Raw genomic sequence first — 27,949 nt, forward strand, 5'->3', positions numbered from 1 at the left:
CCAACAGAGTTATTGTGATTCGTGGCCAAGTTTTCATCTCTGAACTGATTCTGTCCCTTTAACTGAAATAGATCCAACATTTGAAGAGAGCAGCCTGTGAAAAATCCCTTTCTCTTAAAGCTCAATCTCCTTTGTGATAGGAGACACATTTTTTAGAAACTTCTGAATCAAGGAAGACATCAGTATCTCACCAAGGAAGTTATTAATGATTGGTTTTAATTTAAAGCTGCTGATTGAACTGGTATTTGAGCAGGGATACTGACAGGAATGACAAAAAGCAGCTGCGTTCCTCAGGGGAAATTGCTGTCAGCTGGATCTGAGCAACAGCTTATTATTATCGTTCACTTTCTTATTCAGTCAAATTCACAGCTTGGCAGTTTGGAGGTGAGTTCCAGCAGTAAGAACCGAAACTAAGTGCAAAGAAAACTGGCTTCCGTCTGCAGAAACACCTAACTCAGAGGGTGTTGTTGTATTTAGGATCAATGTTGGCTCACTTACGGCAAATTACAGATCACAGCACACTTGTGATGTAACTGGATAAGCAGAGAGGCGGACAATTTGACTCTCCCGTAACATTTATAGCATGAGACGCCCGGGAAACACACCCATCACCCACCACGGCAGTCAGGTCGTCCTCCTCCCTGATCTACCTCAACAGCTGACCCTCTAAACTTGCAGCCCCTCAGCAGAGCGGCAGCTTCCAGTGTGTGGGGAAACAGGGACGTGAAAGTAGGACAGAGCAGTCTGGCCCCCTTCCATTCGAACCAGAAGCACAGATCTGTGACAGGGGGAGAGAAGACACTGGTCTTGGGTGGAGAGAGGAAAAGCGAAGCAGTTCTGTGAGGCTTACTGCTAACACCGAGAACAGAAGCCCAGTGGACACAGACGAGTGTCCACAGCATCTGGTGTTGAAGGTTTTGCTGGGCTCCATCAGAAGGAGAATCTTTGCAGAGCAGAAGTGGCACCAGCTGGAGCTATGCATAAGAGTACCAAGATAAAGATTGCCGTCTTTGTGCTGTTTGTGGGAATGGCGTGCATGTTCACAGCGGTGGTAACAGACCACTGGGCAGTGCTTAGCCCGCAAATCGAGAAGGTCAATCAAACCTGCGAGGCAGCCCACTTTGGCCTGTGGAGGCTCTGCAAGAAGTTCATCTACCTCAGCTCGGAGAACTTCGTGATGGGGCACGGCTGTGGACCCATCAGTCTGCCGGGAGGTAAGACGAACTCAAGATGGGGCTTTCATTTGCAGTAAGAAGTTCTGTTTTTGTGTCTGTGGCTGATAAACTCTGAAAGTTTGGACCTTCTCTTGACGAATACTTGAATCTGCAAGGATCTTCCTGCAACCTAGACCCTTCTGCTAAACCATTAGCATGCCAAGAATAGAGGAGGATCTCCAGGCATGTGGTTTTTTTATTTGTTTGTGTAATGTTTGTTCCAGTCGGACCCTTTTTTGTTTTTAATGTTTGAGTTTGCAAAAACATCTCAACTATTCATACAGTAACATCCTAAAAGAGATTCTGATTAGCTTTAAATCAGGTTAAGCGCATTAGCTTAAGTCATCAACTTAACCTCAGAGAAAACTTTTGTTTATCCCAGAAATTGTGTTGATCGGTGATCGAGGAGTGTAAGACTGCTGTCCAAACGGTACAGCTTTAGCAGCAGCAAGTCGTTGGAGGAAAGGTAGTTGTATGCAGTTATCAGAAATCCTGTTTACTTGAATTGGGATTCAGGGAAAGGCTCGTCTAAATCCAGCTGAAATAATCACACTTTATTGGGTTTAAAAACAGCTGCTCCAACTGTGAAACTCAAGGAGATTTGATTGCATGTAAAAAATCCTAACCCCCACCCCCACCCCGGTCCTTCACTCCTAAGATGCCCTTAACAAGTGCCGGCGTTTGACATCAACCACAGCAACCCCAACTTAAAAACCCAAGTATCCAAACACCACAACAGCTGCTTTGGCTCGATGCCCCGCCCCTACACGAGTTTTTTTTTTTTTAAGGTTGAAGTCACGGCTGAAAACTCCTGGCAATTTCAAAGGACAAATATGGACACGTATGAAGCACAGGAAGGATGATCTGTTTGGGTTGAATAAACGGCTCCTCGCATTGATTCAAAAAATGCATTTTAACTGTCTTTAAAGGTGCTTTGCAGCTCGTCACCAACATCTGAAGGACTCTCAGTGTGTGTGGGAAGGTCAAGCTGATTTTGAATATTCAGCACATGCCGTGACCCAGTGACACACCCCCAGGCACATCATCTGCTGCTGGAGTGGCCCTTAGGTGCAGGCGGGGTGCAGGAATCAAAACAGCAGCCATCTGTCAGGACACAGTTGTTCCTCTCAATGAATGATGGGATTTCTGCGACCATTTCAGTCAGCTGGTTCATCAGAAAGGCCGGTTTTCTGAATAAAAGTCTGTCAAATGTTTAAGAAAGAACATCCATTCAGACTATTTTGTAGGATTTATTGCTCCTGGTTTTCCATTTTTCTGGATGCATCCAACTAAAAACTAGCAGAGATCATAAAATCTGGAACTTTCCTAAGCCAGGAAGTTAAAATCCCTTCAGAATGGTGGTCAGTCAGGAGAATACAGATCTAGAAGTTTTGTTTTGTTTCCAGTGTCAGTGGTTTAGTCTGTTTAACCTTTCAGGATGACAAAAAGAAGAGTGCAATTACAATCTGCATACATGGACATGGTTGCTCTCTGATGTTCATTTCCAAAGTAAATACATTTAAAAGTAAATAAAACTAATGTAACTTTTCAATTTATGTATCAATTGTTAAACGATTAGTTTGTTTTGATTTACAGAGGTACACATGAGAATGTTTTGGTTCTTTTTTTAAATCATAAATTAATGACTTGTATTCAGACTTCCTTAACATCCCCCGATTTTTTTTCTTTTTCTCTCCCCTTTTGTTTGTACGCTTATCCCCCATCTCTAACATCCCACTCTCTTCTTCTCTCCTTTTTTCTCCCGTTCGGTCCAACAAGAAATCTATTCAAGCATAACTAATGTGCATAAAGTTTAGCCTCAAATACAAAAGGGGTTTATACAAATAAACACCTCGTGTGTCGGCAAATTCATACCGCCTATTGGAACACTGACATCTGTCCAACTCAAGAGGCTTTCCGTGATGATCTGTTTGCTCAGTTCCTGGACAAGTTGGTCAAATACATGAATGAATGATGTGCAGAGGAAGGGGACCGTCTGTGGTTTTCTTCTTGTTGTTTTTTTTTGTTTTGCATGCTTTGAGGGGCGTGTAATATGAGACATGGTCTTTCTCGTGCTTGCTCATGTTCCCCAAATTTTAGTGTCTTGTTCCACTCATAGACATGGGAAATGACCACAGATTAATAACATAAAATGAAATGTAAAATGATCTTTCACTTGGTTGGCTGTGAAAACGTTTTATAGCCGGAGATTGCAACTGAAGTAAAAGCTTTCAAAGTGTCGGTTTCCTGTTTTCTCTTTAGTCCAGTTGCATCATGGGGCTAATTCTAGATGAATGCGGTCATCTTTGAGGCTCTGTCGGATGCCTGTATTAGTAATGTTTCAACCCTCTGGGTTAACACAGAACTTGCCTCTTTTGTCATTTGAACAAGTGCAGCAAAATTGTTCCAATCTGAATGTACGTCTGAATTCCCTCCCTAATCCCTAACTACTGAAACCCTGTATAGTGCAGGACTATGTAGTGCCCTGGATTTTAAAAGTAATTGACACACCATCAATATATATATATATTTTAATGGCAAATATGACGTCAGTGATTTCGTAAACCTAATAAATACAAGCATTTTACAAAGACTTTTTCGAAATCCTCTGTGTTCTGATGATGAAATCGTGGATGGATTATTGCCAAAAAAATATTTTCTGTCACAAAATTGTTCAAACGCAATGCATTGTGGTCCATGTTCCCCAATCTAGTGAGCACCGATGCACACTGCTTTTTCCTAGAGACTTGTGGGAAATTTCCACATGAATTTGGGATTTAATTGTAGATTTGGACAGCTCTACAAAATGGTGAGGGCACTAATACTGTACAGTGAAGGAATTAGGATATAGCCTCAGCGCCAAAAGAATCATTGGCTTTCCTATCAATCTTTGAGGGTTTCCTCAGAGTCATTAACTGTATTTGGAGAGGAACAGTGTTGTTTATCCCGCCTCCATGACCCGAGGAAGGTGTCAAGCTCTGAACTAAGGCAGACGGCGGGTAAAGACATCACATCCAGTGTGGGACGCACGACCGGAAAGAATGAACCGGCTTATTGTTGAGGCTGGCTGCTGACAAAGTGCAGACAGGCTGGAGATTACATTACATGCTGAGGGATCTTCCTGAAAACCCAGGACAGATGTATTACAGAGTCTAGAAATGCTGCAGTTGTTGTTTCAGTGGGTTTGTATAAAGAAACATGAGTTAGTGTCTTTCCTGCTGCAGGAGGAACCGATGAGACGGTCAGCCCGGCTGCTGCTTGTGGACACAGTTGAGTTTTTATGAAGCAAAGTTCAGGTGTTCCTTTTTATAGTATTTGTTTAGTAAATTAGTTTCTTGTTTGCGTCTCTTTCAAAAGTGCAAACAGTCGGCTATATGAGCCCCCCCCAACTAATTAGCCTCGCTGAGACAAATGCAATAAGCTAAACCAAAGCTAAGATGATGAGACGTAAAACTAAAATAAAAAAAAAAGAAATCACATGTTGTAATATCAGATATCAGAGTTATGCACAGAAATGGGCGGAGTTTGACAAATTCCTAGCTTTACAGAGATTCTGATGTTGGACCAGCCGGCTTTTCTTTTTCTGAAGAGGTCAGGGTTCTGTGACCCCATTGTGACCCCATAGATGGACTGGGTCCGGACCCCGAAAAGAATGGCTTTATTTCAGCTGAATTGAAACAAATGGGTCATGTGACCTCGCCTTGCGTCCATGTCCTTTTCTAGGAGGGAAATCTCCTACTTAAAATCAGCTAAAAGCTTGGATCAAACTCTATGAAGTATCTCACAAGCTGAGAGCACTCTGAAGAGAGACACTTAATGCGCTCAGACTTTGACAGCCACCACCTTTTTCTCTGTAATTCAACAAAATCATTCGCTACTCTACAGAGATACAGCTGTAAAAGTCTTAATTGCTACAGTAGGGTTTTTCTCTGCTTCTTATTTAGAGGTAAAACTGTGTAAAAAAGTCCAAATGTAAATCTGAATCGGTATTTCGGCATTTTTAAGGGCCACTGCAGAGAATAATAAATTCTTTGAATCCGTCTGCTCGCATCCCAACAATACAAAATCTGTTTTATTCATTTATTCTTTTACCTTTCATACAAAACGGTGGTGAACCCGCTCCGCCCTAGTCCTAAAAATAGGACCTGTAAATACTCAGCTGTGCTAGGGGGGGTCAAGTGTCCATGCACAGGCCCGGTGACTCTCTGAGTGACAGGGCCGGCTGAAAGGGCCCAGCATAACTCTAAAGCTCACACTAGTCTGCTCCCTCATGACCTGGCTGCACTTTTCTGTCCCCATGCAGTTGTAATCTTACACATTTCCTGGGGATGCCGAGTCCAAATAAGTAGTGAAATCGCCGCCGTTTTCCAGATCAACACTCTGACACGGCAGTTCAGGTAGCACGTGGGGATGGGCTGCTCCTGATTCTGAGCTTCACAATTGGATCAAAGTATCACAGTGGCATCTGCAGGGTTAGAATTGACAAACTCTTCAAGGGTCGGTTTTATAGTACTAGGTACAAAAGTCTACATTTTTTTGTTAATTAACTAATTTTACCACAAATAAAAAAAGATTCAGTCAAAGTCGTTGGCTTTTGCAGAAAACCTGAAGATGTCTTTGTGTGGGACGCCCATGTGGTCTGTAACAAAAGAATGGCAGGCTTTTCAATGGCCTGACAGCAGAAGCGGCTCAGGGGCTCAGATGTGCGAGCCGAGCTTTACCCAAGCAATAAACAAGATGAATTAACAGAACACATTAAAGCCACGAAGGACGGAGATTCCTGCGATGTGACAAATGTGCTGAAATGCTGCTAATCTCAAGTTTGCACCGAACTTATCTACTTAAACTTCAAAGGGCCTATATCATGCAATATCAACTTTTTTGAGCTATTTAGTGTATTTTCGTGTTCATTCATCATTAAAAACAACCCCAAAGCGGAATTTGGATCCATTCATGGATTTTTGAACATTCCTCTAAAAACCTTCTCTCTGAGCGCCAATCCACAATCCACAAAAATGATCAGATCCTCACATTGTGACATCACAATGTCACCGCCCCTTCCAGGAAGAGTCTGTGCTGCCAGCTCCGCCTCTAGGCTAACACACAGACCCGCTTTCTCCGTGGAGCTAGCTTTCCTTTCCTTTTCTATGCGCTATACGCACATCCATCTTTGCAAAAGTTCGGATGTTGTTTGTTTTTGTGGGCGAAACGCAGACACGCTGCCGAGGCTGGCTCTGGGTTGACGTCATGAAATGGGCGGAACCCACAAGGAGTGAAAGGCGGAGCCTCAGAGATTAAGTCGTCTTATTTCCAGGTAAGGAAAATGAGCTGCGAAAATAACTCATATTTGATTAAAAAAATGCAATATTTTGTGTATCAAAGGTCAAATATGAACATATATATGGATATACTTTAGTCTGACACTCTCAAGAAAAGCATGATATAGGTCCTTTAAAGAGTTAAAGTTGTTCTTGAGATTTGTTCTTCTCATTTGACCCCCCCTCTGGGGAGCAGTGAGCTGCAGACACAGCTGCTCAGGAACCATTTGGTGGTTCAATCCCCCAATCCATCCCCTAAATGCTGAGTGCCAAGCAGGGAGGAACCCATGACCTTCCAGTCTCAGGCTGGACACTCTCCCACAAGGCCACAGAGCTGGGATCAAAGGCCTACTGTCTGCACCGGTATCTCATCACATAGACGTGAAAATTGAAGGAATCCCTGAAGCTTCTCATTTGAAAGCAAAAAAAAAAAAAAAAAAAAAAAAAGGAGGAAAAAAAGTAGCTGTGATTATATTTTTCTGAATAAAAAAATCAAATCAGGACTACATGCAGAAGTACTTAGAAGCGTGCAAACCCATTTCAGCCTCTCCTTTGAATGCAAGGCTTCATGCACCATCTCGTGTTGTCTACAGAGATAACAGCAGGACTGGTTGCTTAGTAACAACCTCTGCCTCTTTTTTGTCTCTCTTTTGTGGCCACTAACTGTATTTTATATATATGCAATACGACGTACAGCACTAAAACATTTTAATCTTTAAAGGCCATCTTTGTGTGAACACAGTAACTCTCATTTAGCATCAGGAAAATAGTCTTTTACTGTCTCTCTGAGTCGGCTATAGCTTGCAGCTTCATTACTCTCCATGTTTTGCTGCACGTTTTACTTCCTCCATGTCTCTGCGCAGAGATGAGAGTGCTCTTGACTTTTCTCTTCCTGAACAGGTTTGATGTCTCTGCAAATGACAATTTAAGCCTTTTTATGCATTTTTCATCACCCCCCCCCCCCCCCCCATTCCCTGCTACATGAACAGGGGCTCACATGTTGAGCGTGCGCGCCCATCCCGTGCTGTGCATTTCCATTAGTCTGTCGCATGTGTGATTGGAGATAAGTTAATCAAGGTTTGACAAGAAGCCCAGCTAGTTTTGAAACTGGAGTCAATTTTTTATCGCCTGGCGAAGCATCAAAGGGCACCTCGTCTACCGAACCAGTGAGTGAACACACAGAGCAGCTTGGCTTTATTCCTGCGAATCCCAAAGGTTTAGCACCTCATCTGGGGGAAAGAATTAAATGTGAAGGCAGCCGTAATCACACTCACTCTGAGAGTTAAACCACACAGTGCAGGCTGTGCCTCTGTATTCTTTTTTTTTATGTTCAGTTTACTCTGTGTCTCTCCCAGTATGAGTGTAAAGTGGTCAATTGATGCACTTTAATCACCAGGGGTTAGTTAGGGAGTAGATGCAGTTCAGAAAGCAGGGAAACAGATGTGGGGCATAACCCACATAGTTTAAATGAAAAAAGAGAAAAGGGACATGACTGTAAATGCTAATGAGCTTTGCTTAACCCTTGTGCTATCCTAGGCACTTTACCATTGGGAGTTGGGTCATCTAGACCCACTAGACAGTGCTCTGAACCTTTTTTCTTCAATGATTTGTGATCTTCACTGGTGTCCATGGATGACATGAAATCTTTCCACCTTTATCCACCTTTGTCATGGTAGGGAGAACACGTCAAAGTAAGGGAGGGGTCATCTAAGATAGCACAAGGGTTAACAGAACAAAACCTCCAGGCCGCGTCACACTGCAGCCACGGACATTTTGCGCATACGAAAACTGGTCATAAGTGAATAAACGTAGAAAATGTAAGAAAATGTATGTACCACGAATGTACCACGTTCAGACCTCTGACATAGTAATGAACCACGCGAATAACACGTGAATTAATGTGAAGGGCCAATGTGTGCATCAGTTACGTAATTTAACGTGATTTTAACATGATATACTGTATGCATATGTGATATAAAAGTTAGACATAGGTGGTGCCTGCGTGAAAAGTCCATTAGATGGACATGGACCGGTCATGGAAAGACACAAATTTGCGTGTACATCTGGCACGATTGCACTTTACGTAATAATTTAAAGGATTATTAGTTATTGTCATTTGCACAGTAAGGAAACGGGTTTCCCTGTACAATGAGATGCTTACATTGCTGTCTGCTCTGAATGCCAAAAGGTTAAAGGTCAAATCGAATGAAATAAGATAGGATAGAATATAAACAAGATATCTGAAAAATTCACACATAGCATAAAATATAACTATCAGTAAATGACTAAACCTATATGCAGCTGTTGTGCAAATTCAGCTGGGAGTAGCTGTGCAAAAGAGACTTTCATGAGCTTAACAGCGTGATCCACATGGACGTTGAATATTAAGGTTGAAGAGCAGTAATAGTAAACGACGAGGCTGTGCAAAGGTGCCGTTTGTCTGCTGCGGACTCCTGTCAGCTGTTAAGGAGTCTGATGGCAGAGGGAACGAAAGAGTTCCTAATAATTGTTCACAATTGCGCATAAACAACGTAAAACTGTGTGATTCTCAACTGCTCCAAACCGAATTCACATAAAGGCCCGTCGGCCAAAAACCCTCGACGGACATCTGCCCACATGCACAAATGACGAACGCAAGCAGTAGCGAGCAATTGCCCCGGGGCGCAAATTTAAAGGGGGCGGCGGCTCAGTGCTAGAAAAAGAATATATAAAAAATCTGCGCCACTATTGGTTTCTTTATTATCTGTTATATCCCAGAGTTTGGAACAGCCTGAAAGCTGTGAGTTGGCGCCCCTGCAGCATCTCCTGTGTGAGGAGGTGCTGCAAATGTGTGTGAAGGAAAAGGGGAGGCTGGAGGACGCAGGAGCGCAGCCGCGATTGCGCAACACCTGGGTCATGGGTGCCTTTAGATTACTCAGCTAATGCTAATAATGTCATTATTTATTAACTATTGCAGACATTGTTGTTATGTGTCTTTATTTTCCATATAAATGTATTTTCTTTGTTTGCCCGTGGTTTAGTTGGTGTCAGTATTTAACATAAAGACAGCAGGTAATGCACTAAAACAGCTGCACTTTTGACATCATAAATAAACAATAGCTTATTTGTTTATGAATGTTTTGAGTTTTGTGGAGGACTTTTACCGTTGGTGTTGCACAAAATTAGGAAAATTACAAATATTTTTGGAATAATCCCACTGATGAGTTATGTGATTTAGTTTTTAATGATTTATAACACTTAAAAATAATATTTATAATAAGAGGCTTTAAAAAAACAACTGTGATACGTTTCACACATGACGTCACACACCAAGCACAAATGAACTTATTGCTAAAAATGATGCCAGCTGTAAAAAAACGGACAAAAGAGCAAAGAAAACGAAATGATTTGATTTATTATTTTTGATTATTCATATTTCCAGGCTTTGTTTGTTTTGTTCTGCTGCATGTTTATATTTGAATAATTTTGACAGAATATATTTTTAGCGAGAGCAAAATATTATACGTTATCTTAGTTTTAACAAGATTCATTTTGGATCAATATTCTGTTTTGATTCATGTTTATGTACAAAAAGTTGAGTTTTAAAGGTTTGAAAGTTTAAAAAGTTTAGTTTTAGAGTGTTTCAGTAAATGTTTATCTTGTTCGGCCCAAACCCTAAAGCATGTTTTGGATTTAGGCCCCCTGTGGAGCTGGGTTTGACCCCTCTGCAATCCGACCTTCAAATTCACGCATTTTGGGTGTAAAACGGCGAATTCAAACACAAGAGGATGTCGTCAAATTTGTATGTGAGGAACACTTTATTATTATCACAAAACCTGAAATCTCATACATGGAAAATGCACAAATTGTGTGTAGTGGCTGTGTGACCCGGCCTGTGTGGAGGCGGCAGGGAAGGTTGTGTTGTTGGTTCAGGCTGCAATCACTTTCTTACATGTCTTTATTCCTGATTTTTATCGGGCATTGCAGCATTTTTTTTTTTTTTAAAACCAAAATAAAGACGAGCAAAACTACAATAAAAAACAATCTGGTTCTCGTGTCTGAAACGGTGTTGTTCCGTCTGAAAATGTAGATTTTTAGAATAACCAAGGTGACAGTCATGAGAACCACCCCACGAAGTTATAGCATTTCCCAACTCTCCAATGTCCATGTTTGCTCAAATCTTTTAGCATTTTTTCTCAAGATAGCGAACTGAAATTGAAAAAATGAATGCAGAAATGCACCGATGTGCATTGGATTTGGTTAAATGTGTATTTTTCATTGTCACATGATAAACTTTTCTCCCAGCTGATCCTCATTTAAATACTTTCTTATGATTTGCCCCTTTCACTGCAAGAAGTGTCACAGGTTGCCTCCTAAACCGCTTTTCTCCATTTCCTGTACCTTTTTGAATTGATATTATAATAATGGCTATTTTACTCAACTGAAACATTCAATCGTTTTAAATTGCTCTAAATGACAACAATCAGAATCTCTTAAACTACAGCAGCCTGAGAATCGGCTGATTGCACCAAGCAGGAAGCGTGACCTGTGAAGCGTGACGTGTTTGTGACTTCCGCCTCCATCTTTGTCGGGCTGCCGTGGTCACTGCGTCCGATTGGCTAAAGAATCTTTATTTATTGATTCATTTCTGCATATTACGTCATTGTCTCTTGTGAATCCTACTTAGTTATTCATTCATAAAATGTTAATTTGTGTTTTTTCTGTTAATCTATGAGTTTGTGCTATAGAAGTCCCTGCATCCTCACTCTCACGTGCACGTGATCACGTGCACTCAGCGACTGTGGTGAACAGCCGTGGTTTAAATGTGTGTTCTGTGTTTTCACAGAGGAAAACTGCACCTACTTCCGACACTTCTCTCCGGGACAAAATACTGAAATATTTGAATACAAAACACAAAAAGGTAGGTTTTCTCTTTCCTGACTCACTCTATCCTTTTTTTTTTTTGAAAGGTCAACACATACAGTAAAAATATTTTTAAAAAAAGGGTCTGGTTACCTGCCTTCCCACCTGGTTGCAGACAAGATGGCGCCCGGACATCGTTAGCAGGAAATGGAAATTGTACAAGATTTCAGAATTTCATTTAAACCTTTGAATATGATTAAAGGGTTCAGTGAGCAACATGAGCTCAAATCGGGGCAAAAACGGTCATCGTTTTGTTCGTTTCAAAAAGGATAGTAACAGAAGTGTTCAGAGCTTTAGCTCCAGTGTTTACATTCCTTCAACAACTGTAACCTTTCAACCCTCAATGTGATCACCAGAAATCACCGTTGACACTTTATATGCACATCAGGGAAGGGTTCCTGACGGGCGCAAAGCCACTTTTCTCTGCTGATAAGCTGATTCACGTTGATCGCATAACCCTTGTGGGGTCCAGTTGACCCCACCCTTACATTTACGTGTTCTCCCTACCATGACGAAGGTGGATAAGATAGGATTATATGTGATCCATGGACACCAGTGAAGATCAAGAATCATTGGAGAAAAATAAGGTCCTGTGGGGTCCAGATGACCCCACTTCCAACTTAACATGCCTTGGATAGTGCAAGGGTTAAGGAGTTACGGCTAGAGCAAAGCGGGCTTTGACAAGCGGGAAAAAACTGAAACTGTTAGGGTCGCCAACTAAATTCCTGTTTTTGGACCAAAAAAACAACCAAAATGGTGATGCGTGAACTTCCGGTTCCAGTAAATAGTGTCCAGGCGCCGTGTTGTTGTCTGCAACCACGTCCTCTCGACTTTTCCAGCTGAGCTGCGGCTCCTTCCTCCACAGAACTGCTAAGTCGGCAAAATGCCTGTTATCGATAGAATCTATCATGAATGATGAAGCATCTCATGAAAGTGCAGCTCAAGACCAATTTCTGCAGCTGACGTGGTATTGGGGGGGGGGGGGGGGGGGCATTCCTCTCTTCCTCAGTGACCCTTTTGGAGCTGCAGCCCCTCTGGGGCGAGTACAAGTGGTGCATTGTCACCATCAATTCCCGGGGTGTGAATGTAAATGGACTTGTGTGTGATGTGAAGCACACTGACACAAACCTGAACCCACCGACGCATGAACTCAGTAGGACTCTTCCACCAACCGATTGACCGATCTCAAGTGTCCGCAGACAGACGTCCACACGGCGCCGCACACACATAAAACCCTTCACTTCCATCCCGAGCATTTTCACGCTGGAATCAAGAGGCACACACATCCTCACCACAGGCAGGTCCATCCACTCCGTTAGCGTCTTATCTCCCTACAGCAGCTCCTCAGTGAGAGGCAACCAATGAAGCTGCTGGAGGTGAAGAACGCCAAACTTCTTCTGAAGGCGATTACGCAACTAACTGAAGAAATTACAAATGGCACTGACAAGAAAGAGTTCGTGGTAGGAGTGTTCATCGATTTGAAAAAGGCTTTTGACACAATTCATCATAACATTCTAGTAAACAAACTGGAAAAGTATGGAATACGAGGACCTGCATTAAAATGGTTAAACATTAATAACAGGCAGCAGTTTGTCCAACTGGAGGACTGTAAATCATCCCTGCTAAATTTAAGCTGTGGAGTTCCACAAGGGTCAATATTAGGTCCCACACTGTTCATCCTTTACATTAATCACATACACTTGGTATCAAATACACTCAAATACTTTCTATACGCAGACGACACAAATATAGTCTGTACAGGGGAGAATCTCAGGGAAATTATAAAAAGAGTAAATACGGAATTAGGAAAACTGAAACAATGGTTTGACAAAAATAAACTGTGTTAACAAAACTAAATTCATGATTTTCGGAAATCGCCACATTCCTGCAGAATTAGAAATAAAAGTTGCCATTCATAACCATGTTCTGGAAAGAGTGTCTGAAATCAAGTTCCTTGGAGTAATTATGGACCACAAAATAAGCTGGAAACCACAAATAAAGCAGGTCAGAGCTAAAATTGCTAAAAGCATAGAAGTGTTGGGAAAAACGTGCCATACTCTCACTCACAAAGCACGTTTACTAATATATTCATCCATAATACTACCATATTTACAGTACAGATTGGGGAAATACTTATTAAACAAACCTACACTGTTTATATATCTTACAAAAAAGAGCTGTCTGAATTGTTCATGGAGTGGATTATGGGACACATACAAATACCTCATTTTTAAAGTCGGGTTTATTGAACCTATGAGATCTAGTGAAACTGAAGACGGCTCTCATCATGTTTAAAGCCAGAAACCACTTCCTTCCAAAAAACTTACAGCAAATGTTCAAAGACAGAGACGGAAGTTACCATCCAAGAAAACAACTGAATTTCAAAAAGCAGTGTGTTCGCACAACAAAAAAGAAAATGTGTCTATTAAATTATGGCGTGGATTTATGGAATGAATTGGATGAAGGTTTAAAACAAACACATACTTTCCATGTATTCAAAAAAACCTACAAGAAGTCACTAATAGAACTTTATAAGGCCAGAAATGATTAATAAAACAAAAAAAAGTCACTTTTGCACAGTTGCCATGCAGAATTGTACCGTGAATGTTTTGTACCTATCTGTAAATAGCAATACGTGTATTGAATATGCACATCATAAGGTTCTGTAAAAAGGGGTGGGAGCAGACATCCTTTTCAAGCACACTGTATTGCTTTAGGTCTTTTTTAAACCACTGTGTTGTGTTGATTTTTCATTTGTGTTTGAAATTATCTAAACTGAAACTGAAAGTGCAGAAACTCTGCACCTCAGTACCAACACAGTTCTTCTCATGGTGCTTTCTTTGGAGGACACATTTTATCTAACAAAAGGTCACAGGAATGACCCTTGTGCTATCTTGTGGGGTCCAGATGACCCCACAAGATAGTGCTCTGAACCTTTTTTCTTCAATGATTTGTGATCTGGTGTCCATGGATTACATGAAATCTTTCCACATTTATCCACCTTTGTCATGGTAGGGAGAACACCTCAATGTAAGGGTGGGGTCATCTAAGACAGCACAGGGTTAAACGTGATTCTATCTCTGCTTCATAGGGGGAGGGGGGGTCTTTTAATCCTACGGGACAGGATCAAATTCTCGAAGATCTGAGAGGCGTTTCTGCCGACGCGTTCTACAGACGAGCACCTTCCCAGAGGACCAGCACTGGCGTTTGGCTCAGCTTCAGTTTCCGGCAAAAGACGACGGCTCCCACCCCCAAAGGACTGGCTTTTCCCATGGGTTTCCTGCACTGGCAGAACATCAGAAGCCTCACATCCTACCCACCTCCCTCCTCAAATACAAACCAGCTGGTGTTTCAGTTTTCTAGAGAATTATAAAAAATAAAAATAAAAAGTTTGATTCAAAATGTGAATGAGAATTTTTACTTTTTATGACTTGATCTTTTGTTTAATGAACACACCAAAGAGGAGATGTAGAAGGGACTTTAAACCTTGTGCCTGAATTGATGTTTTAGTACCACCTCCAGCGACTTCATATAAATGCTTTCTTTCTCAACAGAGTACAATATCTCTGCAGCAGCCATCTCCATCTTCAGTCTGGCCTTCATGATCTTAGGATCCTTGTGTTTGCTGGGATGGTGCACCGGCAAAGGCAAAGGAAGAGACTACCTCCTGAAGCCTGCTGGCATGTTCTTTGCTTTTGCAGGTGAGGTCAGCAAACCAATTAGTGCACTCAAAGTACAGCTCGCTCTGTTGTAAAGGTCACGGACGTGTTTGCGCCGTCTAGAAATCTGCTGCAAAGGATGGCGTCCATAGCTGGCTCACAAACTTCTCTCCTCAGGTCTCTGTGCCTTCATCTCGCTGGAGGTCATGCGTCAGTCGGTCAAACGGATGATTGAGAGCGAGGACACGATCTGGATCGAGTACTACTACTCCTGGTCCTTCGCCTGTGCCTGCACCGGCTTTGTCCTCCTCTTCCTCTGCGGTATATCACTTCTCGTCCTCTCCATGCCTCAAATGCCCAGGAATCCATGGGAGACGTGCATGGACGCCGAGCCGGAGCAAGCCGAATGATGGACTGCTGCACGTATAAAAGCAGTCGAGGGAAGTCCATACTGATTCACCGTAACCCTTGTGCTATCCTAGGCACTTTGACATTGGGAGTTGGGTCATCTAGACCCACTAGACAGTGCTTTTAACCTTTTTTCTTCAATGATTTGTGATCTTCACTGGTGTCCATGGATTACATGAAATCCTCTCCACCTTTGTCATGGTAGGGATAACACGTCAATGTAAGGGTGGGGTCATCTGGACCCCATAGGATAGCACAAGGGTTAAAGGCCCACTCCAATGAATATCCTGTTTTTCACATCTTTGAGTACTTGTTTATTCAAATCAGGAGCAGACAAAACAAATGCCGTTTGAAACAGCTCTCTTTTGTGACACGTTAAGTAAAATGGGCGGGGCCAAAGTCTCCCTGCTCCGCTTCCTTCTGATGCATCCTTGCAGGCAAACAGATCCACGAACATTTTTGTTTTCCTCGTCTGAGCTGGAATGTGGGTCAAACCTCTGATATTACTCGTCCTTTTTGTAGCACCGGTAATGTTAGCTTGGGGTTGTGAGGGGCTGTAAGCTAGCAGGAGAGAGCGTAAACAAGGGGATGATGGGATATCAGCAGAGGCTTACCAACTGCGGCAACAGTCCCGACCACAACTCAAAGGTGAATTGTTTTAATATTTTTTTTTTTTTTTTTTCAATTTTGGATGAACTCCTGCCGCTCTGCAGTAACTAGGATTTTGGATTTGGGCTATAAAAGGTATAATAATAATATTTAAAAAAAAAACATTGGGAATGATTTCACAACAGATCCAAAGTTGAGGGAAGGGAGGGTGGCTTTAAGAGCAAGAAGCTGCCATATGGGAATAAATTCTGGATGAATGTTTGCCCCATTTGTGACCCAAAGACATCTTTGCATTACTTTCCAAAGAGAAAATAAAAGACATCAAACTGTATATTAAAACTATCTGACTCACCGTCATCGTTATTGCAGAAATAGACGCGTTAAATGAAAAATGAATGCTTTTGATGCAAAGCTCTGTCTCAGTACACTTCATCTGTAATTGAAAGCGTAAGACGTGTTCAATCTCACCTCTAATTTCTTGTTATTGTGGTTTAACTTTTTTTTATGAAACACTGATTTTAAAGCATTTAAATGATAACTATAGGTTTAGCATCCAGTTTCTTTCATGTGCTGCATCATGTACGTATCCTGTACCAACCTGTCGCTCTTGACTTTGAAAAGCATCCATCAGCTTTAACTTTGAGCTCATCTTTAGGATAGCGGCGTGCAGCAGCCTGAATACTGAGCAATCAGTCAGAAAGGCCTCAGCTGTTGAAATGTTACTAAAAATGCTTTTTTATCACTAACATATGTGCAGCAGATACTTACGTCTATGGTTGTTAATGAAATTGTGACTTTAATATATATTAAAAGTGCAACCCCAATCTGAAATATTTGCTAAAACCAATCCAGAACATGTAAGAACATTAAAATGTCCCCTTTGTGGGATCAATAAAGTTGGATTCTTTTCTATTCTCTCACTTTTGCTATGAATGTCTTTGATCTTCTTCATTCTAGCTGATTCTAGTTTCTCTGAATCGATGTGTGTGTTTGTTAAACGCATTCAATTTGTAAAGAAAATAAACTTTTGAGCATTGGAAACTTTGTCCCCGATATCGTTTTGTTCAACTGGGAATAAAAAAAAAATTAAAAAAAAGGTTTTCAGTGAAGCAAAAAGAAATCCAACAGTTTCAATAAAAACACTTTAATAGAGAAATAAAATAAAAAGAAAATAAACCTTTAAAACACAACTTAAATCCTTTAGTATAGCCATCACCAACTGAAATGTATAAGAGTCAAACCATCTAGTAGTTTTGCATCCACGAGAGAGGAACGACCGGGACTGATAAAGTGGGACGGGTGATCACCGATAGACGGGACGATGGGCTTAAAGAGGGCTGAACGCTCCGCTCTCTGCTGGCCGGGCCAAAGGTTGCTCCCTTCCTACTCCTGACGCCGTCATCGCCTTTGCTGAAGGAGGTCCTAACGTGAAATGACTTCTGTTCCAACACAAAGAGGGGGACTCTGACAGGTTAAAAGGGGGGGGGGTACTGACATGATGGAAACAGAGTCCCTTTCAAATGTCTTTGGCTCAACGTCTTCTGCTCCGAAAATAAATACAACTGCAGCTAAAGAAGCGGTGAAATGTTAGTATTGCACAACTTCTGCTTGGAGGGAAACGGGGAGCAACCCCCCCCCCCCCCCCCCCCCCAGCTCAGGTCACGCCAAAGAAAGGAAACACGACTGACCATCACATCTTTGATTGACACGTTAGTAAAAGTAACATATTGATCATGTCACAAGTTATTGTACACATCAAATTATAGAGTGAAAAATTGACACTAGTTTAAACAAAACTCCTTTTTTTTGGTGTTTTTTTTTTTTTTTTTTTTTTTTTAACTTTTCTACCCCCCCTCCCTCATTTCCAAACCAGAAATCAAGGCGAACGGATCCAATCAGCCCGGTGACCTGAACATGCACCAACAGGAAGAAATAAAGACTTCACATTTCAGATGAATCCTTGATTGTTGTACAGGAAATTTACCGTCCAGCAATCGGTATGAAACAAAAAAACAGAACAAAAACACACACATCGTACACAGAAGCATGTCGCCTTGCAGCGATGTAACTGCCTTTATAAAAACAAAATCTTTAAAAAAAAAAAAAAAAAGAAAAGATTTTTGATCTAAAAAGTTACAATATGTTGCAACTGTTCGTTGATTTTTTTTTCCATTTCTAGACTTTTTTGTGTGTGAATTTGCATAATTGAAAAGGGCAAACCTCTTCCTCGAACAGCATCTATAAAATCGAGGCGTTCCCAAAGTTCTCATTTGTAAATACATAGAAAATGCATATTTACAAATATGTATTTTCTGCTGAGTAAAAACATTTGACTGGAAGGAAACCATACGTTTGATGAAGCTCCGCCTTCCTGTTCACAGCCAAAGATCTCAGCTGTAGCATTTTCAAAAAAGAAGATGAATTTTTCAGAGGCAGGAGTGGGAAAAAAGACCGGCAGGAAGTGATGGAAGCGTTTAAACAGCTGGGCGGGGCTCTTTCAACAAAACGCAACGGTACCAAAAGAGACAAACCAATCGTCTGATGCCGCCGACGTTCCCAGTTCAACCTAAACCATCTCTGTCATCAAATGTCTCATTCTCGTTTCCCTCCAGCATCTAAAAGTGAAAAAGGTTGAGTCTCAATCAAAAAAGAAGAAAAGTTTAGATGTCAGATCATGATGGAGGATAAAAGTCTGTTATGGCTTCAGCCAGCTTTCATTGAACGGGAAGTTAAATGTCAATAAAGCTTTGACGTTGTGCTGACGGTGAGCGCTCTGGAAGAAAAAAAAAACACTCCAGTATGCGATGGCGTTTGCCTAAAACCCGATAAAAATACGTCTCCTTCACATACAGTTTAGTTTCGCGTTCCCCTCTTTTTAAAACCGCCACGCTCTTCTTTTGAAACTCCGCTTCGCCCCTCTCGTCCCACTTACACAAACCTTCAGAGTAGACTGAACTTTTCAAAATAAGAGAAAAAAAAAAACGCACAAATAACTGTTAAAGTAGCAAAAACGATGGAGACCCTCGGTGTCGCCGGGAAGGATGTGTGAGAATCTGGATCTGAAGGTGGAGCAACGAGGCAGAACTGACTAAAACTGAAAAACAAAACGATAGACTAAAAAAAAACACACACACATGGTGAAGCAGCAATCATATATAACTTCTTAAAAAAGAAAAGAAAAGCAGGGATGTCGCTATTTTCACACTGAATTCATCTTTTTCCCAGGAAAGGTTAATGATCTGAGCATCATTTGTGTTTTTCTATAAATAATCACAGAAAACGGTTTCCATGTACGGAGGACTAAGAGCTGAAGAGAATCTGATGAACAAAAAAACTCATGAAATCTGTGGCAAACGATTCATTCTTTTTCTGTACAGACTAGAGGAAAATGAACTAATTCTATACACTGTTCCATGTGGTTTGTCGGTTGACCACTTAGCTTTCATCCGCCACCACGAGCACAGAAGCATAGAAATATAAACAAACAAAAACACAGGAAAAAAAAATGGAGGAAAACCAGAGTTTTAGTCAGAACAGAATCATCTCTACTAGAAGAAATGTGCAGCTAAGTGGTCAACCAAATTTTTAAACGATTTTTTCTTTCTGTTTTTTTTTTTAAATTTATTTTATCATTTGATACATATACAAGTGTAGATAATATAAGTATATTTTCATATATACATAATGAGTATGTATATACTGGCAATGTATTAATTATTATATACTTAACGTTTTTTCACAGATATGTAACTCGAAGGAAAAATAAATGACAGTTACCAATAAAACGCTAAAATGAAACAAACATAAAGGTCTACATTTAGAAACAGTTAAATGATTTTTCTTTTTTTTCTTTTTTATTATGAATTTTTTAGTTTTTTTTTTAGTTTTTTCCTTTAGTTTCAGAAGAGTGTGACGGACGTTCATTTAAAGTAGGAATAGTAACCATTGCTACCATTTGAACTTCCTATAGTCAGCTCTTGGAGGAGGGAGAGGGGGTCGCTGTTCTTCTTCACCTGCTCAGGCCGAAGAGCGCGGGGTTTGGGTGGGGCCCGCAGGGCGCTCGCGTAGGACATGGTCGGCGTCTTGCTTAGATTTGGAGCCCCGTGTGCAGCTTCAGCGGAGGCCAGGGGTGGAGACGCCTGCTGCTGCTGCTGCTGCTGCTGCTGCTTTTTATTCGAGATGAGAGGAGGAAACTGGTGCTGCAGGGAGTTGGCGGGGTGAGGGTGCATCGGCGGCGCTGCGATGGCCTCGCTCTTTACCTGCTCATCCGTCTGGCGATGGGCCTTGGAGGAGGCCGCTAACCCAAAGCACAAAGGAGATGCCATCGTCAGACAAACAGCAAAAAACGGCTTCAACCTGTCAGCCACTTCAGACACCAACAAAGCGTTCGTCAAAAACCCTCCACAGTAGTTACCCCACACGATGTATCAAACTAACAACTCCCCATGCTGCTGCATTTCATAACAGGCAGTTATGGTCGTATTGGAACTCACCGCCTCCGACACGATTAAGAAATAAAATCAGTGGATTCCAGCTCAGAAAAACCATGCAGCTTTCCACCGTCTGTGGAAAGTGGGTCGGGATCGAAGGTGACTAGTTTGAGTTAAACTCTTCTCAGCATTTGACCCCTCCCCGGGGGTGCGGGGAGCTGCAGACACAACCGCTGCACTTGGGAACCAGTTGGTGGTTTAACCCCCCATCCAACCCCTTAGTGAGGCAATGGGTCCCAAAAAAAGTCTCGGCCTGGATTTGAACTCCCGACCTTCCAGTCACAAGGCGGACACTCTTCCACAAGACCACAGAGCTGGTAATGCTGTCACATTTTGACATTGCTGACCAATTCCTTTATTGAATCTCAGCATTCTATACTGGCGTACGAGAGGGGAGGGGCTTCATGGAGAGTCATTGCAGCATCAGGGAGGATCTTCCATGTTCACATCTTTTTGAAAAATGGAATTAAATGCTGGTTTTTAAGCCCATAGAAGGAAAAAAGAAGAAAACCGAAAACATTTGTTGAAAACGGCGCCAATCTAGGTTGATTTAAAAAGGCTGATAAAAAGTGGACTGAAAAGCTAAAACAGGTTTTAGCTTCCAGGTCTGTTTTTGTCGGTGAAGCTAAAACAGACGTCACCAAAAATGTCAGCAGGTTTTCCACCGACGGACGGTTGAATTGACTTAACGGGAGCGACCTACAGATGTGGCTGAGAACGGTGACCTACCCAGACTTTCCCGATGCTGAGCGAGCGAGCCGGCTCCGTTACACGGAACGTTCTGAAAGGGGCCGGGCCCTCCGCCGTTGCTGGGCCACAGGTGGTCGTGCAGGGGGTAGCTGTAGGAGCCTGCAGGGTGCTGATGATGCTGTATTTGGGGGTGCTCCGGGTCTGAGGAGCAGGGCTGGGGCTGCTGGGGCAGGGAGTTGAGCGTGTTGGCAGGACAGGACTCGTCCGGGAAGCTGGAGGAGATGCGGCGCTGATAGAGGGGCCGACCTGGACCCCGGGGTTCATACTATGGAGGGGAGGAAGAGCAAAGAGGCATCAGAGAACGGACGTTTCAGCCCGTACACAGCTTTGAATGCAGTCTAACTCAATCTCATTGAAGGAATAAACAAAAGATCAAATCCAAAGAGAGCGGATGACAGATCCTCTGCAACTTCAGGAGCACTAAAAGCCCCCCCCCCCCCCCGTCATTTTTTCAGTGTAGAAAGGATGTGGTGTTGTTAAATCACAGCGAGCGTTACCTCGTCTACAGTGTGAAGGGCTGTGGCTGCTGGTGTTCTGGGGGAAAGTGGATGGTAGGACTCTACATCTTGGCCTTGGTTTTGGTGGTGGTGGTGCTGCTGCTGCTGCTGCTGGTGGTGAAGCTGCATCAGGTGCACCTGCTCCTGCCTGCTGGGGTGGGCTATGATGGGAAATCCATAAGGAAGGTTGTGGCCCTGGTTCCCTAACATGTGGTTCTGCTGTGCAGCAGCTCCACCGTGCGACCACTGAGCGTCCTGGAGAAGATATTTGCCCTGGGAGGAGGGAGGAGGGGGGGGAGGAGGAGGAGGAGGGCTGCCAGAGTGAGCCGACGGCTGAGGTGGATAGCTACCAGGGTTGTAGAGGGGGTTCCCAGGGTGCTGCTGCTGCTGCAGAGCCTGGTTGTTGAGCATGTTTTCATTGGGGAGGGCGTGAGCGGTCTCGTGGGGGTAAAGTCCTGTTGGGTAGGGACCAGCATGGTTGGAAATGGTAGCTAAAGAGGACGAAGGGTCGGCCGCAGCCCGGGACTGGGACTGTCGGTACTGGAGGAGGCGGGACTGCGGTGGGGGCTGCATCTCAGGCGGTTCCCTTGGTTCGGGGGCATCCTGGGGGGGCATCTCTCTCAAGAGGGCTGGGTATCTGGAAGTCAGAAATAAGCACCACTTGTTACGGAAACTATTTGACCAAAAAACAACAACAACACAAAAGTAGAAACGATGAATTTAATGTTGTTAGCTGCTGCAGCCTCACTGTAGTGCTCATGGGGCAGGAGTTAGTCATACCTGGCAAACGTCGGCCCCGTGGTCGACGGGAAGGCCTCCTCTTCAGCACAAAGGCCCCAGCTAGCCGGTCGGAGCAGTTGGGGGGGGAAGCGGGCCATGCCAGGCTGGGCTAGGTGAGCGAGCTGCTGAGGCAGAGAAAAGGCGACGTTCCCCTGGAGGAAAGGGCCTGCTGCCTCCCCCCACTGCCCCCGCCTGGCCGCCTGCTGCTGACTCAGGGCCTCCAGCGCCGAGGTACCCTGGTTGTCTGAAAGGGCAACGGCAGGATTAAACAACCGACCGACCGACCGACCAGCACCTTCATGTCATTGTTAAGCAACATCTTTCAGTCAAGGGAAGACAAGAAAAAAACACATTCACTCGTTTCAGAAAATGTTATTTTAAGTACATCTCTGATGACACAAATATATCAGCAATATTTACATGAAAAACAGAACCAACATGGGAAACTATTTGGAAAAGGTGAAAATAATCCCTGTTCATAGTCTTAGCTCACCCCCTCCACCTCTATGAACTGACACATTTGAAAGATTTGACGTTCAGTGAAGAAGAGTTTCTACCGCAAACGTCAGGTTTGGATTTTTAAAGTTCCCTGTTTGGATACATCTGAGGAGCGTCACACGTCTACTTCCTGTTTGTCTTCTTTGCACATGTTTCAGTTTCGTCTCCTCAGAGCCACCAGTGCTGCTCAGTTCGGATCAAATCCATCAGAGGTTAACTAGGATTCCAGTTTTCAAACTCTCATCAGATTTTCGTTGCACTAAAATTGATCCTGAGACATCACTGGAGGGAATATTAAAATAAACTTGAAAATTCATTGTTTTCTTCACTCATTCCTACCAGAGATGATTCATAGCGAACCAAAAAAAAAGAAAAAGAAAGATAATTTCATTAAAATCTGAAACCAAACTTGACTTATGATCTTCTAAAACAGGCATCACCAACCTTTGTGAGGTTTAGGGCTTTTCTATGGGATCCGTCGATCGACTAATTTGTTCCAAACCCAAATGAAATGTCAGAATTGTGTTGAATTCCACAGTGATCTGGGATATTTTTAGAGCATGCATTGACGGCGCTTTAAGTGGTCGTCGCGGGCGACCATGTGCCCACGGGGTTTTAAAATGTCCCCTTATAATAAAAAGTGAACATTTACTTAAGAATTGTATCAGTGATTTAAAAAAGAAATTCTATTAAATACCAACTTAAATCACTAGAAGCTTTTATGTAAACACAAATAAATAAACTGATAACTGTAAAAAAACAGAATCACAACAATATAAACTAATTTTAAAAACAAATACTGATTTAAAAATTGTGTAAGAAATGCAAAAGACTAAATAATATATATATATATATATATATATATATATATATATATATATATATATATATATATATATATATATATATATATATATTAAAAATCCTATAAACGTGAGCCTTTCATTTTCAGTAAAGTTCATTTTCTTTCAGTCGTTTTATGTGCAGCATGATACCATTTCAGCAATGCGCTTTAGTGGATAACAGTTGTTGTATCAATGCTGTTTTGGCAAATCAACAAGTGTTCCAAACGTTCCTGTTGTACCGTGGAACCACAACAGGATCCTCCTGATTACAAAGCAGGCAGTGACAGGTTCCACTCACCTAGAGGGTCTGCTGGGCCTCCGTTCTGTCCATCCTCCCCGTAGCTGCTGATTCTGTTATGCTGCAGACCCAGATGCTGGGCAGTGGGGAGGCCCAGCGGAGTCCTAACAGCGCTGCTCAAGTCCTCCACTCCTCCAGGCTCCGGTCCATCCGCGGAAGGCGACTGCACCGGCCTGTGAGCGGGTATGGCGCCACTCAAAAACGGAGCATTGTGGTTTCCGCCGCTGAAGGCGGGACTGAGCTGCTGCTGACTCTGCGGCGCCATTCCTGGATGCTGGGGCTGGCCGAGCCGATAAGGAAGCCTAGGGACCGGAAACTGCTGTGGGAAAGTTCTTCCACTGGCGGGATGGGGAGGAAACGCTGCGCTGGGAGGCGCCAGGTGGTAGTTGAGAGGTCTTTGAGAAGCTGAAGGGTCTTTTCGGAGTAGCAAACTGTTAGGAAATCCGATGACCCCTTCTGTCTGTGGATCCTGACCTCGACTTTGCCCCGTATCTAAATCTCCCTGAAAAAACAGTTACAGTTCAAACCATCATCAGATTTTCTGTTGTTTCCACAAAACCCATTTAGATAATCAACAAAGCTTGCCTGTTTTTCTTTTATTTCAGCATTTTTCCTCTCTGGAGTCTGAAGACGGTTTTGCTCTGACTTTGAACTTCCCTCCACTTTACCTGAAGGGGTTAAAATAAGAAATGAAACAAAACCCATCAAACTTGGCTTCTGCTTTGATACTGAAGCTTATGCAAACACTTGGACTTGCCATTTCGGATGGGGTCAGCTGCTTGCTCCTTGTCAGGACTGGGCTGGCCCATTCCTAATGGGGAGGGATGTGCGACTCCGCCATAAGGAATGGGGGAGCCTCTGCTCTGCGGCTGCAGCAGGTTCAAGTTGTAAGCCATGGCTGCTGGGTGGCTCATGATGCGCGGGTCCACAGCAAAGCGGTTCTGGTATCCAGGCCAAGGAAGCTGACGAGAATTCAAAACATTATTTCCAGTTTTTGCCACAGGGGAAGGGAAGGTATAGAAAATATGTACACAACATTTACTAAAATGCTATTATTAAAAATAATGCATTTAAATTACTATTTTCGAAATAAAATGATCCATTTGCATTAAGTATGGAATAAATAAAACTGTTCCCTTTCACTTAAATCCATCCCTTCAGCATCGGCTGTACTTTGGGTGGATTTACGGTACAGACTAGTCTAGTGCACTAAACCACTTCTAGACTACTAGTCTAGTGCACTAGACTACAGACCAGTCTAGTGCACTAGACTACAGAAGAGCCTAGTGCACTATACCACTAGTGCACTAGACTACTTCTAGACTACTAGTCTTGTGCACTAGACTACTTCTAGACTACTAGCGCACTAGACTACTTCTAGACTACTTCTAGACTACTAGTCTAGTGCACTAGACTACTTCTAGACTACTAGTCTTGTGCACTAGACTAGTTCTAGACTACTAGCGCACTAGACTACTTCTAGACTACTTCTAGACTACTAGTCTAGTGCACTAGACTGCTTCTAGACTACTAGTCTAGTGCACTAGACTACTAGTCTAGTGCACTAGACTACAGACCAGTCTAGTGCACTAGACTACAGAAGAGCCTAGTGCACTATACAACTAGTGCACTACACTACTAGTCTAGTGCGCTAGACTACAAACTAGTCTAGTGCGCTAGACTACAAGCGCACTAGACTAGTTCTAGACTACTAGCGCACTAGACTACTTCTAGACTACTAGTCTAGTGCACTAGACTACAGACAAGTGCACACCACAGTAGTTTTCCGGCAGTGCTGAACGTACCGGCAGAGGCATGGACATGACCATGTTTCCCCCGTACACAGCTGGAACGTAGAGGATGCTGGCGCCCGTGTGAGGATCGATCCTCTGAACCGGACTGGGTGACTTGCCCATCCCAGCCGCGGTGCCGCCCAAGGGTGGAGTGAATGCCCGGATAGGGTTTCCCATCAACACAGCAGGGTTGGGCTGAACTGCAGTGCCAAGCAAATGTAAGCCAAAACTTTTTAATTAAATATAAATCAATGTTAAGATGAAAAAATGCTGTGAGAAAAAATTTAAAATTCTGTTTTGGGGTTACATTTAAAAACTTTTAAAATAAAATAAAAAATGCACCTAATTTTTTTTTAAATAATCGTTATTAACCATCTGAATTCATAAATGATATACAGTTTAAAAGCATTTCTATTTCCACCACCTTTAGTGCCATCTTTTAGTCAAGTAGTAACCTGCAAAAAGTTGTTTTTTTGTATTCGCCCCAATTAAATAAAGTCATAAAAATTGGGTCTGGGCTCCAAAAGGATTCTTTGAATACAGCTGGATTTCCTTCTTACAGCATTTCTCCCACAAACTCACCATATCCTTCAGGTGGGAGGTGCTCCGAGTGGTTAGCATGTTTCCCCTGCAAACAAAAGAGCAGCGTTCGTCACGTAGGGACAGTTTATGTCTGTAAATGTCAAATAAAGCAACAGCAAGAAGTGTAAACGACAACCGTCTACAGGAACCAACAACTGATACTTTGAGAGTGAAATCCTGGCCCACAGCAACATCACAGCGTGAATCATCTTTGTACCATAAAGACTGTCATTTTAAAGACTTCAGCATTAGTTCATTGAGAGGCAGAGTGTTTACTTACAGCTACAGAAAGTGACAGCCCTCTAAATCTGCACATGTATCTACTGATTTAAACGCAAACATTTTTTTAAAACCCCAAACTGTCCAATATCTTACTCTAAAGGGAAAAAAATGAGCCTTGATATTTTATGCATACATCTGCTACAGTCTATTTTCATGCTCTGTACCAACATGGAGGGACGTACTGAGCTGACTAGAACAAAGGGATTCACATTTACATTCATTTCAACTCATGATTGTTTTAAAACCAGGCACCTAAACACCCCACAATGAACTAGAATAAAAAGAATATTAGTACAGTAAGACGTATAGATAATAGACATTTTCCTTCTGCATGGATTCAGTGGGATCTAGTTTCAGACTTTGACAGCCATGTCACTCATTCGCTTTGTGTCAATCTGTGCTGTATCATTACAAACAGCATAATAAAACTGCGAGGTGTGTGTTTACCTCTAAAGCTGAGCATGCTGCAGAGTTTTGACTCATTAAGCCACGTGTGTGATGGCAGCAGGCTGGCTGCTGGGCTGATTTGGTTAACCTTTATGTGACGAGACGGGCTGAGCCAACCCCACCTGAGCCGAACAAGCTTTCTAAAGCGAGCCCCGAGTACAACGTGAAATGTGTCTTTGCTTCATTTTCAGTCCCAATAAAATGTGACCCATCCCAACACACACAAAAGGATTTTCTTTGCTGTGAAATGAACGTTTAACACACATTTGACACTGTAGAGCATGTGTAAAGCATGCTTTTTTTTATGTTTATAATACTCCTTTTAATCTGTATCTGCTGTGTTTACACAGCAGATACAGATTAAAAGGAGTATTATAAACAGAAAAAAGCCCAATCAAAACATAACCATAAAAATGTGACTTTTGATGTTCTTCCAAGATGAAAAAAATCTAATAATTGACGTAGAATAAAGAGAAAATTAGCGTTTGTTGTCGTGTGACAAAGACCAACATGCATGCCTGTCTTTCAGAGTCGGATTGAGCTTCAGCCTGCCGTTAACCGTGACAAATCCCCTCAT

At 42.6% G+C, this 27,949-nt stretch overlaps 2 protein-coding genes across 3 annotated transcripts in view; one reads left to right on the forward strand and one right to left on the reverse strand.

The window, feature by feature from the left end:
* Positions 1-612: 612 nt before the first annotated feature.
* On the forward strand, positions 613-15,652 carry cacng1 (calcium voltage-gated channel auxiliary subunit gamma 1). Its single transcript, XM_004066261.4, has 4 exons — positions 613-1,214; positions 11,358-11,432; positions 14,989-15,135; positions 15,271-15,652. Exons 1-4 carry the CDS (start codon positions 977-979, stop codon positions 15,501-15,503), a joined length of 693 nt encoding a protein of 230 aa, XP_004066309.2. The 5' UTR covers positions 613-976; the 3' UTR covers positions 15,504-15,652.
* Positions 15,653-17,238: 1,586 nt separating this feature from the next.
* The window catches only part of helz (helicase with zinc finger), a 57,733-nt gene continuing 47,022 nt past the window's right edge, over positions 17,239-27,949 (reverse strand). For both annotated transcript variants that reach the window (XM_023960438.1, XM_023960442.1), the window contains 9 exons: positions 26,644-26,689; positions 26,074-26,261; positions 25,026-25,230; positions 24,854-24,936; positions 24,269-24,770; positions 22,628-22,871; positions 21,848-22,484; positions 21,330-21,615; positions 17,239-20,407 (listed from right to left, as the gene is read on the reverse strand). In XM_023960438.1, coding sequence (XP_023816206.1) covers positions 20,031-20,407; positions 21,330-21,615; positions 21,848-22,484; positions 22,628-22,871; positions 24,269-24,770; positions 24,854-24,936; positions 25,026-25,230; positions 26,074-26,261; positions 26,644-26,689 — 2,568 coding nt within the window. In that variant the 3' untranslated portion in view covers positions 17,239-20,030. The remainder of the gene's footprint in view (positions 20,408-21,329; positions 21,616-21,847; positions 22,485-22,627; positions 22,872-24,268; positions 24,771-24,853; positions 24,937-25,025; positions 25,231-26,073; positions 26,262-26,643; positions 26,690-27,949) is intronic.

Source organism: Oryzias latipes, chromosome 1 (assembly GCF_002234675.1).
Source record: "Oryzias latipes chromosome 1, ASM223467v1".
NCBI lineage: Eukaryota > Metazoa > Chordata > Actinopteri > Beloniformes > Adrianichthyidae > Oryzias > Oryzias latipes.

What these genes read in the sequence shown, in the direction of transcription:
- cacng1 (XM_004066261.4), top strand. Translation starts at nt 977, where the DNA reads ATGCATAAGAGTACCAAGATAAAGATTGCCGTCTTTGTGCTGTTTGTG. An exon ending in TGAATACAAAACACAAAAAG is followed by an intron (nt 11,433 to 14,988) that starts GTAGGTTTTCTC and finishes CTTTCTCAACAG; the next exon opens with AGTACAATATCTCTGCAGCA. An exon ending in CATGTTCTTTGCTTTTGCAG is followed by an intron (nt 15,136 to 15,270) that starts GTGAGGTCAGCA and finishes TTCTCTCCTCAG; the next exon opens with GTCTCTGTGCCTTCATCTCG.